The 14,313-nt window shown below is 43.4% G+C and overlaps 1 protein-coding gene across 1 annotated transcript; it reads left to right on the top strand.

The window, feature by feature from the left end:
* Positions 1–376: 376 nt before the first annotated feature.
* LOC122140081 lies at positions 377–8,236 on the top strand. Its single transcript, XM_042741872.1, has 6 exons — positions 377–635; positions 976–1,453; positions 1,830–1,923; positions 2,055–2,087; positions 2,169–2,558; positions 8,222–8,236. Exons 1-6 carry the CDS (start codon positions 392–394, stop codon positions 8,234–8,236), a joined length of 1,254 nt encoding a protein of 417 aa, XP_042597806.1. The 5' UTR covers positions 377–391.
* Positions 8,237–14,313: the final 6,077 nt, after the last annotated feature.

Below are 14,313 nucleotides of genomic sequence, written 5' to 3' on the forward strand. Positions count from 1 at the left end.
CTTACCGCTGATTGGCTACAAGTGTGTTTTGGGACTTTGTCAGACACTGCGGTCAAAAGCATGTTTCAAAAATCGCTTAGTACACGTTTAACACTAGAAGTCCCAGAGATTTGTAACCCTCCTTTAGCCAAGTGGATGCTAACTGGCTAGTCTTTTGACTATCATTAGCATCAATTCATGTGTAAATATGGTCATTACCCTGAGCAATCTGCAGGGGGGTTGGGGGTGTGTGTGTGAATGGTTGCTGGTTGCTTGTTTGTATGTGTGGGGTAGGGAGGGCTGCTAAAAGCAGAGAACTCGATTGACCATGTCTCACATTGGCATGTAGGGTCTTGCCCAGGTGTAAACAGGTATGAATTAGCACATCTAATTGCATGCAGCTTGCTCTCAAATGAGAGGTAATTCCTTTTGTGCTGAGGTGGATAAAATCTCACTGCACACAGCCTACTACTTCAGTGCCCTCAAGAATTCTGTGGTGTACGAACCTCCTCTCCAAGAAAAGAAAATGCAGAGAAGACTCACCACTCGGCAGGCCTTGGAAATGATCCTGAGTGAAGTAAACCCTTGTGACTCAGATGGAGAAGACATAGAACTTCAGCCGGATTCGGACTCAGAGCTGTCTGATCTGTCTTCAGGTTAAAGTTTCATTTCATATTATTCCTATTTCATTTCAAACCAGTAAGTGGAAAACACCAAAAAAGCAGAGTGGAGTGACATAAATATTTACTCTGCCTTTTTTGTATTGTCCACTTTTTTTGTTTGTACTACTTAGCAGACATTCACTGCCATCTGAAGTGCAAAACATTATTAGTTGTTTCTTTGCTTTAGTTGTATCTTTTTATTTAGGAAGATATTTCAGACATTATTCCGATACAGAGAAGGAGATACTGGAATTATCATTAGTATCTATGCATGCATTTGTGATATCATTTGACTTTTCCATATGCTCACAATTTGAATTTGTTCACACTGCAGATGAGGAGACTGCTCCTCAACCAAAAAAGAGAGCCCGTTTGGGGACTGACCTGACAGAGACAGCGAAAGATGGCACAGTGTGGCGTGAAGAACAGGTGGGGACGCGTCTCCCTTTCACCCCAATCAAAGCGTACGCTGCAGATGGAGAGCCAATGGCTAAGGCCAGGAAAAGTATCTCGAGTCGCCTTCAGAGCTTCCTGTGTTTCATCACTCTTGACATGCTTCATAGCATTCAAGAATGGACTATTCAACATGCACAGCAAAAGGAGCATGTTCACTGGTTCATGGCCCTCCCTGAACTAATGGCATTTATTGCAATTGTCATCTTGCGGGGGCTTACCAAGGTTTCATCACTACGTGACTGCTGGTCAGCAAACCTGGGAAACCCACATATCATTAGAACAATACCGCAGAAAACTGCTTCCAAGACATCATGCGACACCTACGCTTTGATGACAGGTCCACCCGGAGTGATCAAGCAAAGACTGATAAGTTTGCTGCAATTTCCAGTGTGTGGGGATCATTTGTCACCAATTGCATCACGTCCTACAACCCTGGTCTACAAATCACCGTTGATGAACAGCTTTTCCCGTCAAAGACTCGCTGCTGTTTCCTGCAGTATATTGCAAATAAACCTGGCAAGTTTGGGATCAAGTTTTGGGTGGCTATGACCTAAAATCCAAGTACATTTGTAATGTCCTCCCATATCTTGGCAAGGACCCTAGTCGTCCCAGTGGAGAGAGACTGTCTGAAAATGTAGTGATGAGGCTGATGGAACCATTCCTAGACAAGGGCAGAAATGTTACCACGGGCAATTTCTTCACATCTCTGTCACTTGCGCATAAACTTCTTAGCCGGAAAACCACCATCCTCGGCACAGTCAACAAGATTCGCCGGGAAATCCCTCAATCCGCTAGACACACAGATCGCAATGAATTAACCACTCAGGTATGTTGCAGGTCTTTTGTGGTTCTATGTTTATGTTTTTCTAATTTTTAGAATCAACAGCGCCAAGTGTGTGTCATTGTGTCATTGTGTGTAAAAGTGCTATGAAAATAACAAATTATCTTATTTATTAGGTGGTTTTCAACCACTGCTGCTACGCTGACGGCGTATGCGCCCAAACGGAAGAAGGACCGTCTACATTCTTAGCAGCAGCACAGCGTGATTCAGACTGATAATACCACCAAAAGGAAGCCAAACACTGTCACCCTTTACAACACCACAAAGTGCGGCGTGGATGTGATGGACCAGATGGTGCGGGAGTCACTGTCCGCACAGGGACACGGCGCTGGCCAGTTGCCATGTTCTATAACATGATTGACATGGCAGCACTGAATGCACATGTGCTGTATCAAGCATGCACCGGAAGGCAGGAAAGATGGGTGGACTTCCTGGTGGAGCTTGCAAGAGAGTTGGCTAACTCTCATATGTGTGCGAAGAAGGCAAGAAAAGAACAATTGCTCTCGGACACAACCCTCCACACTAGCCCTGGAAAAAGAGCCATGTGTCAGGAGTCAAACACCAATGCAAGAACAATCATGCAACTGTGCGAAGTGTTCACTGCTACAGATACACATGTGGTAAATGCAGATGGGAGATACCATGGCAGTGCCAGGATTGTGAGTGATTGCTGGAATGTACTCACTCACTTTTTAATATTATTTGTAAATGTGTACAAATGATTTTTTTTTTTTTTTTTGTACGATTTTTTATCAATAAATCTCCGCAACAAAGGAAAAAAAAAAATGTGTGTTGATTTCTGCCTAAGATGGCAAAGTGAAACACAAGTTTCCTTGAAGTGGCTCAGCATGGCCCCACATCATAACAAAAGCAATTGTTCACAGCTGATTAAGGATATTAGCCTAAAGCTTCCAGCCCATCGGCTGTCCTGTGGGTTTTATAGGTAGAAAAGCCAAATGGCTGCTCTCTGGGACTTCTAGTGTTAAGGAATTGCGGGCAGGTTCGCCACTACTTAGACTAATGTACATAGTGGAAACCCTGATTAATCCTCTGTTTACCAATAGAGCCTTTCACTGAGACAGTGAGGGGGACGGATCGCGTCACTATGAATCTGGGGGGTCATGTCCCCCCTGTCCCTAGTGCCATCTGCGCATCTGTGAATGCATATATTAATACTAGACACCCTAAAGAACATGTGTACCAAAAATCTTTGTCATATATTTATGTTAAGACGCTTTACTAGCCTTTAGTTTTGGAGCTTTGATGCAGTCATCTTCTCAAGGTGCAAACAGGAAAATGGCTGCTCTGGTCATGTGACAATTTGCACTAATCATGCAAAACTGCACATATTTAATTGAGACCCTTTATTTTTTCCATATTTGCAGGAAGTAAACTAAAACATCGGTCAGTAAGGTTTTTAGAGCTTTATAAATGAAAACGTCTCAGGTTACGAATGTAACCATGGTTCCCTGAGTAGGGAACGAGACACTGCGTCCTCTAGGGGTCGCTATGGGAAACACCTCGTCGTGACCCATGTCTGAAGCATACATTGAAAAAACACCAACGAGTTGGCCGGCGACAGCCTCTGACGTCACTACCGGCACGACTATAAACAGGCACCGGGAGAACACGTCATCCACTTCTTCGTCTGAAGCTTGCATCTGAAGCATGGCAGGGAGCTAGAGGACGCAGTGTCTCGTTCCCTACTCAGGGAACCATGGTTACATTCGTAACCTGAGACGTTACCTTTCAAGGGAACTTCGAGCTGCATCCTCTAGAGGTCGCTATGGGGAACAGTATACCCACGCCGCCATGCTGAGGGGAGTGCAGGCCAGAATCATGGCGAACACTAAGTACCAACTCTACCATTTCCATGGGAGTTGCCCCTGGGACATTTAGACGGCTGTCTGTGACAGTACCCATTACGGCCAAAGGCCTAAGCTACATACCCAACTTAATTGTTAGGGCCTCAGCCAGGGGTAGAGCTGAAGGCTTGGAATCAGGAAAGATTCCTTTAAAGGGATACGGCTAAGAACCTAGCATTTTATACTAAGTCTTGCCTGTCCCACACGGGCTACCACTTGCTCTCGCAAAACCTTGCTGAAGGAACTGTCTCAACAGATCTCCAGTAGCAACACCCTGTTTAGATAGGTATCTGAGGATACATAGGTGGAGTGGCGCCCAAGATGAACAGGACTTTTACCAACTCAAGAAAGGGCACGAAGCAACCGCGCGAAGCCCTCACCATATAGGATTTTAGAAAGAACACAGAATACTAGCGTGCGAACTTACCACAGTGTGGATTTAAGAAAGTGTGCAAAGACTTCACGTGCACACTTACCATAGCATGGATTTTCAAATACTGTTCTAAGGAGGGGCTCTCGTGGCACTCTGCTAGAGCAGCTCATAGATGGAATGGTGCATCTCAAAACAGTATGTTTAAGAGTCATCAACTCGATCTGTGGAAATAATGCTGGAGCGCTCTGGGGAAAAACAGCGAACTCAGTCTCATATGAGAGGAGAACTCCGAATTCAGAGTAGCGTGCTCATAGCGACCCTTCTTGGAAAAGGGGAGCGCTGCTAAACTACCACGAGAATCACCCAAATAGCCCCTCATGTTGAGGGAAGCGATGCTTGAAGTGTACAAGCTCAAATTTTACAAACCTCTAGTGAGGGGAGCATCACCTGAGGCAGCATATACAAGAAGACTTCTGTAACTGCCACCTTCACTTCCCACTGGATGCGACAGCACAACTAAGCGGCCAGGAGACCCCTCAGGGTGACATCCATGAAATTCCCTGCAGTGCTGTGCCAGGCCTGATGATCAAGGAGGCTCCCGCAGAAACCTGTGATCTCAGCCGCCTAATACCGGAACGTGAAGCCGGATGGCTGGTTTGCTGAAGAGTGTTTAGTAAACACTGTAACTGAGCACTGCAAAGGAAATTCACAGAGTTTATTAGTAGACACATAACCACCAGCAATTTACACATAAGTATATACAGAAAGGGTTATTTTTATACTCCCACCCTCCTGCGCTGGAGCCCCGCTCAAGGGGTGCCTCCTTTTAGTCCGGACTATCAGTAAGGTGGTTTGCTATGAACATAGAACCAGCCAAAAACATTATAGGTCCAGCATAGGAGACTGTTATGTGAGAGGTTTCCACCTAACCTTGATCAGGTGGAGAGCTGGTGGTTACAGGGGAATTAGGAAGGGGAGGATAAAGCAGAAGTTTAAAATCCCTAAAGGGAACGAGTAGATACCTCGGTATCGCTCTGATTCAGACGAGAACGCTGCCTCATCTGGATCACATCCCTTAGGTTCTGCTTACCTCCTTGTGACCCACGATTCCTCTTACCCCTGCCTGCAGGTGGGGGAGGAGCGCGAGTTGGGACACTAGCCTTCTGTGCCAGTCTTTGGTCCTCAGATCGAGACAGGCCAGGACCCCTATGTTGTTCGGGCTCAGACCTGGACCTCCGTGGAACAAAGGATCTGAAAACAGTGGAGTGGGCCTTTATCTTCCCGAACTTCTCGATCACTGTCTCAACGGAAATACCGAAAAGTTCAGAAGGCGAAACCTGAGCGTCGAGAAGAAAGCCTTTTCTTTCTTCCCGATGTCTTCCATGTTCATCCACAAAAGTCTCTCCGCTACCAACATGGCCGCCATAGTCCTGCGCATGGCAGAGGCGGCCTGCTTGGTAGCCTGGAGAGAGGCCTGTGGTGCGGCGCAGCTCGGCTACCTGATCAGGAAAAAGGCCTTTGCCTCTATCCAGGTCTCTTAACAGATCAGTCTGATATGCTTGAAGCACCACCATCGTGTGTAATAAAGCCACAGCCTGACCTGCTGCTGCGTATACCTTGCCATTTAAGCGAGATGTATTTCTTTAAGGGGCTTAGATGGCAAGGAGGGAGATTAAGAGAGGATGTCTCCCCCGCAGAAAGAAAGCTCTTTCTACAGGGGGCATCCTCTCATAGCCGTTTTCGCACATCGTCTCAATATCGGCAAAACTCTCATGCCGAAACCGATGGATGCGAGAAGAAAATGGCCTCTTTCATTTCTTTTCGATCTCTGTATGGAGATCAGGCAGAAATGGAAGGCTCACCTGAGCTGGAGGGCTATGGTCGGAAAGATAACGCTCATCGAAGCGGCCTCACGGCATCACCTTGTTAGCATACTTTGATGGCCCAACCTTGCTGTGGCGCGATCCATAACCTCCAACAGCTCTACATACGCAGGGCAGGAGAATTGAGAAGGCTCAGCCTCAGCTTCTTCACCATCCTCAAATATATCCTGCTTTTCCTGGGAAAAACCCAGCAGAGCACTAACCTCAGTATCAGAAAGTGTTAAAGATATAACATCATCCTCCTGAGGCTCTCTCTCGTCTGGGAAAGTCCCTCTCTAAATCATTCAGACAGATCCACCTGAAATTCTCACAAGCTCATTCTCCTCCGTGCCTCAGCAGCGGCAGGTCCTGAACCACGGGAAGCAGATGGCTGCCTTTTTTCCTTTTTTTCCTTGGAAAGAGAGACGAATGAGAGCGGAGTTTTTCATTGAAAAAACGCTCACAATGCACGCAGATTGCCTCCTCAAAGACATCGCCTGTGTGCTCTTTACCCAAACAAATGACGCAAAGATCGTGTGTGTCAACGGGTGTCAAATAACGCTGACACGGACTCACACACTGTCTAAACGCTTGCTAGTAGTCGCCATGATAGACAGAGAAAGAGCGCTCTTACCGGTTCTTTCAGATGCACGCTTCAAACAAAACAGTCAGTGAAGACGAAGAAGAGGATGACGTGTTCTCCCGGTGCCTGTTTATAGTCGTGCCGGTAGTGACGTCAGAGGCTGTCGCCAGGCCAACTCATTGGTGTTTTTTCAATGTATGCTTCAGACACGGGTCACGACGAGGTGTTCCCCATAGCGACCCCTAGAGGACGCAGTTCGAAGTTCCCTTGAAAGGTAACCTTTTTTACAGTCACTATTGTGGGATTAAACGGGTTAATCAGTTACAAATGTATCTGGTATATGCATGTATTGTTTGTATGTTTCACTATTGTAGTAGCCTAGTTACAATTCTTTATTTGTATTAGTTAGACTCCCAATGCTTATATTCAGGTATATAAGTTTATCTCTGCTTTAAGATCTTCTACATGTTTCGTCCTTCGTATCAAAATGATCTGCTTTGTATTCCTCAAACAATTATGTACACTATGTGATCCTAAAATGCATCATACTATTTGTACCATAGTTTGGGTAAAACTACACAAATTCTCTAGACTAGCAGTAAATATGCGAATGGGCCATAAACCGGAGACAAAAGAAGTTTCTCCCGCTCAAAATTCATGCCTCTGATTGGGCATTCCACCCAAAAGGTGGGTGTGAATAGAAACTGTTAAAAGCCATTATCTTTGGATAATCTGGACTCAGAAACCCTTGCTTTTCGAGACGAACACTCTCCAAGACTCCTCAAAACTGTAACGTAATGATAGAGGAGACAATAGCAAGTCAAACAGATCCTTTTATTAGGATGAATAGCACCAGTCTCAGAGTGAAAAATGAGGAAGCAGACACAGTTCTCAGAAATGCTGGAAGATGCTAATGCAGTACACAGGTCCTTCTGAATGTGATGGTATCTCCAATGATGATGATGACTAGGCAGCGCAGGCTTGCATGGACAACTCGATCCGATGGTCAGACGTGAAGTGGTGAATCCAGTGTTGGTGAATAGTGAAGACATACACTGCAACGGCGAACTTCCAGCCGGAGACAAACCAGGAGACACAAGGAGCCGACGAGACAGGAACACAACAGGTTACATCCATAAAACAACGATCTGACAAACACAAGACACATGAGGTGAGTATAAATAGACAGTGGTAATGCACAACACCTGTCGCTGATTTCCCGGAGGATCATCAGCGACCACGCCCACACACACACACCCACACACACATTCATTCATAAAATACACACACACAGTGCAAGGGATCGTCAATGAATTCCTCAACCGTGACAAAAACTCTCCTGAGTTTTACTTTCCGGCAGTTTTTCTCTTCAAAATAACTTTGTCGAACCGCTGAGGACTTTCCTATCTTCAGAAGAACCAGAGGAAAATCTCCAGCTTCCTTCTAACAAGAACTCATCAAGAACCTCCATTTTCTACCGCATCAGGACTCTTGTTCATCAACAAAGCCAATGCAAGTAACCGTTTACAACTATTATGATGGGTGTTTAAGTCTGAGCCCCTTTTAAGGTGATTTTTGAATCTTTGATGATTCTCATTAGGTTGTGGTTAACTGATGTGAAATACTGCCATTCCTTTGCTCTTCTCTCTCTTTACTTTCCTTCATTCTGTATATATACATATATGTGTTTTGCTTGGTTTAGTTATATGCTAGCTATAGGTTCATTTATTAAATCTCTTATATTCACAATTGATATGTCTCTGTGTGCTGCTCACAATTCGAAGTCACTGAATGTTTGTTATCTTGCTACATGCTAAACTACTGCTAGTACTGCATAAGTAGAACAGTTATTCTTCCTTGGCCAGGAAAATAACCTTTTCTAGAATTCTAGTGCTCCTGTAGCTCAAGTGGTAGAGCAATGCGTTACGAAGCACAAGGTTGGGGGTTCGATTCCCCGGGAACACATGATAGGTAAAAATTGATAGCCTGAATGCACTGTAAGTTGCTTTGGATAAAAGCGTCTGCTAAATGCATAAATTTAATTTTTTTAATTTAATTTAAATTTAGAATTGATTAATGGTTATTTTGTCTGCTTGGTGGACGGACAGATAGAATAATTGTAATATCAATTCTGCTACAGTTAATTCTAAAATCTAATCTAAATATTCATTATTAATCATAACCAGTTATAATTAATCTTATAAATATTCCCCTTTTGAGCTAATTTGCTACACACCATATCACCATATGCATTGGCAGTAGCAACTTCCTGTACTTGCTTGCAGCAGCAGCAATAATCTACAACTACAGCAGTAACCAACAGCAGCAGCAATTCAGAAGCAGCAGCATAGCAGATCTATTTGGCTAAGACCCAATACATTAACGCTGTCATATGCATTACCATGCTAAAATCTTCCGAGAGTTGTCATGATTGAACTTCAGTAATTGCCCATTGCTCCCTGGGGGCATTTTACCCCACCTGGCTGGGGTACTGACTGGGGTTACCCCACTGACGATTTCATATGGTATGACATCATCAGGTCAAATGACCAGGAAGTTATGTATATCTCCAAGATGCTTCAAGAGACCTACCTGCAAAGCTACCCTGAAAAACTATGCGCATCTATTTCTTTGCAGGTAGGTTTCTTGAAGTATCTTGGAGATGTTGCCACAGTTCTTCTGGTTTTAGTCTGTCTAAATGTATTCGGTTTCATCATGTCATTCCAGACAGACTGGATAATGATGTGATCAAATCTCTGTGTGGAGCACTGGCTGTTGTCAGACTACTTGTGCAAACAAAAATCTCACGGATATATCCTACTGACACAGTACAGCAAAAGATAGAATAACTGGCTTAAAACCAATTTTAAGCTGGTGAAAATACTAGTGTTCTAATAATTTTGGCCACCCCTTATAATATGTATATATATATATATATATATATATATATATATATATATATATATATATATATATATATATATATATATATATGACTGAAAATAAATATTTAAAAATTTCCAAAGACATATTTTCACAAACAGCTGCATTAGAGGTGACAAATGTTTATGAGTATAATACAGTGAATGTTGCAATATGAGGTCACATGACCAAGAAGTTAAATAGATATGATTTTTCCAAAATCCAAGTCATTTATGAGGTTTTAAAATAGAGGCAGCACACTGATTGTAGTGGTCTGGGGATCCCTGCCAATTATTATTATTATTATTATTATTATTATTATTATTATTATTATTATATTATTATTATGACTTTTTGGTTGCTTTTAGTCAGAAAACGTAAAGAAAACGACACACATACAGGACGATAACATTATTTCACTTACCTGGCCTATCACTTGAAGCAAACATCCATTCCTTCTTAAAAGTCTGTATTAAAAGAGTTGACTGCTGTAACGTTATGTCAGCTTAACTCTCTTGGATACAGTGACTAGACACTTAGACCTTTCGAATTCACTTGTCAGGATTTTATTTATGGGTTTCACATCTGCATTTAACACAGTGAACATTGGTTTACTACTGGAGTGTTTACAGAAGCTACAAGTAAATACAACTCTTGTGCTATGGATAAAGTACTTTTTGAAAGATCGATCTCAACATGTTAGGCTGTGTGGTTGTAAATCTAACAGTATTATTGTGAATACGGGGGTTCCACAGGGCTGTGCGTTTTTATTTTCTATATATATGAATGAAATCAAGAGTGATATCAATTGCATGTCACTTTTGAAATATGCTGATAACATGGCCTTGATGGCTTGTATGAGAGATGAGCAATCCCTGGTTACATATAGCTAATTTGTTGATTCTATGGTCCTCTGGTTCCAAAAAAGTTCACTGGAGTTAAATATAAGTAAGACTAAGGAGATGTGTTGTGGAAGGTTTCATTCATTTAACACTGATCATCCTCTAACTGAACCACTTAAGATGGTGGGGCAGGTAGTGGAGCAGGTTGAGGCCTTTACATATTTGGACACTGAGATTGACAGGCATTTGTATTTTACACAGCAGGCAAATAGTGTCTATAAGAAACCTCAACAGTGATTATCTGGCATGTGATGGCAGAGGTTGGAGTCTCCGTGTGAAGCGTAACACTCACCTGATTCCTCTGTGTGCAGGAGAAAACAAAGGGTCCCGGCTTGAGGCTTGTGACAGCCCAGCGTGTGACGACATGAAGCAGGTTCCATGAATAGGCATGAGGGGTGCTCTTGGGGAACCCACTGCTGCCCGCTGGTGAGAGAGGAGGGGGGAAGTGACCCTGTGATGCACAGTTCACAACTGTCCTCCTCTTGAGACCCAGAGACTGAGGAAACCTCTCTTTTACTGAAGTTGTGGGTACCGCTGGCTGCTGGGCCAGTGGCAGAACAAAGACAAAATTAAACAAAGGATTCTCCACCCACAGAGGGAGTGGTACAGTCACCATCTCCCGATGTGCAGTCTCTTCCATCTCCGGGTCGCCCGTCTCAGGGCCTCTTGCACTTGCACTTACAGCCAGGTTTGGCGGGGGCCTGGACCGGCTGGGCATCCTGCCTGCAACCGGCTCCACGATGATGCCTGGTGGAAGGAGCTGCTGCTGTGTGGGAGCAGGTACAGCTGCAACGGGGCACCCACGGTGACAAGCAGGCTGAGGGGATGCAGTCGGGACAGAAGCAGCAGGTTTCCTCTGGCACGGGATGTGTTTGATCGCCTCCATCTGCTTCTGTGCTGCCGAGAACTGGTGGGTGAAGCTCCTGATAGCGTGGCCGAAAAAGGCCAGTCTGAGACACGGCAGCATTCAGGAACTGCACCTTATCACAGTCCTTCATGTCGACTAGATACAGTCAGAAATGATGCTCCTGTACCACTAACATGGACATCGCACGACCCAGGGACTGTGCGGTCACCTTCATTGCTCGAAGATTTCTTTCAGGCAGTAAAAGGTGCCTTCCATGATTTTGTAAGCTCCTCATGCACCTCCGGGAAGAATGGCACCGGAGGGGGGCACTGAGAACCAGCCTAGAAGGATCGGGACGCAGTGGAGTATTCAACATGAGCCCGACATTCTCGGTGGCCTGGGAAAGCATGGCCTTCATCTCTGGGTCTGGCTTGGACAACGCTGCCACACCCTAAGGGGGCAACACAGCCGGGTCGTCATCCCCAGAGAGAGAGAGCTCGCCCTCCGATGCAGGGTTCCCGGTACGTTTGAAGTAGCGAAGTCTTTCATGCAACTCTGAGATGGGCATGTCCCCACAAATAGAACATACACCATCCACACGCACGGTTAATAAGTGCTCAACGCCCAGACATGTGAGACAGCGATCGTGACCGTCCCGAGGCATCAGATCACAACCGCACCCAGAAATGCACGGTTAATAAGCCATCTTTAAAAAGATGCGATCACCAGTGTTGCTCTTTTAGAAAAATGCTCTTTGTGCTGAAGCACGCAGGGGAGCTGGCCACCGCACACTCCTGGTATGGCTGTCTGCACAATGATGATTTCTGTTCCCACCATGTGACCGTGACCACTCAGTCCAGCTGCTCTGCTCATGCAAATCCCATCATCGGTTCTCTTTTAGCAGTTTAGTCAATGTACTGTATAATACTGTTAGGAGTAACTGAATAACTCGGGATATTAGTTTATTTCGCGTCAGAGAGAGTGTAAGGCACGTTTATAAACCGAATAACTTAAGTCATTTGTGGATTAGTGTGTACTTGAGATGCGAACCATTCCAAACAATTCAGTTCGATTTGGTGAACTGGTTCGACCGGTTCACTAAGAAGATCTGGTTAAATAGAAAGATTTGTTCGCAAATCTCTAGACGAGACAAAACCAATAAAACCCATTACAAAAAAGTTATTTATTGCATCCAGTGGGGACATAATTACTGATTATAATGACTTATACTGTCTTTTTACATGTTGCATTGTGTATCGTGCTGCGTAAACATAAAACCATGTCTGCATTTGTGATCTGAGAAACAACAAAAAACAAGCCTAATCTACTGCTCAAAACTCATGTTTGAATTATCATTGGCAAATTATTTAAATACAGGTGCTGGTCATATAATTAGAATATCATCAAAAAGTTGATATATTTCACTAATTCCATTCAAAAAGTGAAACTTGTATATTATATTCATTCATTACACATAGACTGATATATTTCAAATGTTTATTTCTTTTAATTTTGATGATTATAACTGACAACTAAGGAAATTCCAAATTCAGTATCTCAGAAAATTTGAATATTACTTGACCAAAGAAAGGATTTTTAGAAATCTTGGCCAACTGAAAAGTATGAACATGTACAGCACCCGATACTTAGTTGGGGCTCCTTTTGCCTGAAGATTTTCTATGGGGTTAAAGTCAGGCGAGTTTGCTGGCCAATTAAGAACAGGGATACCATGGTCCTTAAACAAGGTACTAGTAGCTTTGGCACTGTGTGCAGGTGCCAAGTCCTGTTTGAAAATGAAATCTGCATCTTCATAAAGTTGGTCAGCAGCAGGAAGCATGAAGTACTCTAAAACTTCCTGGTATACGGCTACGTTGACCTTGGACCTCAGAAAACACAGTGGACCAACACCAGCAGACATGGCACCCCAAACCATCACTGACTGTGGAAACTTTACACTGGCAACGTGGATTGTGTGCCTCTCCTCTCTTCCTCCAGACTCTGGAACCCTGATTTCCAAAGGAAATGCAAAATTTACTTTCATCAGAGAACATAACTTTGGACCACTCAGCAGCAGTCCAGTCCTTTTTGTCTTTAGCCCAGGCGAGATGCATGTGAGACACTTCCTCATCCTCCATAAAATGCGCAGCACACATCTGATTTTTTGGGTTGGACTGTGCTGAAATAAAACTTAACTACTGATTTCTAGTGGTGTCCCCTTTTGGAAGGCCAAACAAAGTAGTTTCGCTTTCACAATTAAACACACAGGGACTACACATCATGGCGGCGGGGGCAACAGAGATAATAAAAGTTACGCCTTCTTTCTTTGCGTGAACATTTGGGCGACGTTATGCAAATCTTCCCACATACTGACAAAGAGATGTGAGGGCGTGTTAGAACGAGCCATTTTAGGGTGGTGTGGTTGACTCTTAACTTTTATAAATATCTCTTTCGATTTGACACTTTAGTCTTTGCAATTTTACAGATCTTCTATATGCACCAAGAGCTTGTAACACTCCAAAGAGAAAGGAAAAACTGAAATCGCATCATATGACCCCTTTAAGGAAATATGAGATACGGAGTATAAATACCATTTGTGCCATACATTATTTTTTATTTCTAAATATCATCCAATATCCTTGTTATGTTTTAAAATAAATATATCAAAATAAAAATAAATTAATAAATAAAAATAAATTGATTGATTGACTGATTATAAAAATATCTTACACCTATCATCACTAAAAACAGATAGGCCTATTTATTGCACATCGCTAACAAAGTATTTTGAAAAGGAAACATAAATCTTACCGTTTTATTCAAGTTGTAGCCTTCAAATACAGTGGTACTCTTCATAATGTTGTTGAAATGACTTCACACGACATCAACACAGCTGTGGTTGTACAGTAAGATATTATCATTGGGCCTATTCAAACTGGATAATGGACCATTCGACTACTGAATCCAGCAGTGACCACCATAATATTGAAGGAAGTGCGTGTCATTGATCATTGTTCTTGCTAA

Source organism: Cyprinus carpio, chromosome B16 (genome assembly GCF_018340385.1).
Source record: "Cyprinus carpio isolate SPL01 chromosome B16, ASM1834038v1, whole genome shotgun sequence".
Taxonomy (NCBI): domain Eukaryota; kingdom Metazoa; phylum Chordata; class Actinopteri; order Cypriniformes; family Cyprinidae; genus Cyprinus; species Cyprinus carpio.

Coding starts and splice junctions, on each gene's coding strand:
- LOC122140081 (XM_042741872.1), top strand. CDS start 392: ATGAGAGGTAATTCCTTTTGTGCTGAGGTGGATAAAATCTCACTGCAC. Junction 636..975: donor GCTGTCTGATCTGTCTTCAG/GTTAAAGTTTCA, acceptor TTCACACTGCAG/ATGAGGAGACTGCTCCTCAA. Junction 2,088..2,168: donor ACTGCTGCTACGCTGACGGC/GTATGCGCCCAA, acceptor TACCACCAAAAG/GAAGCCAAACACTGTCACCC.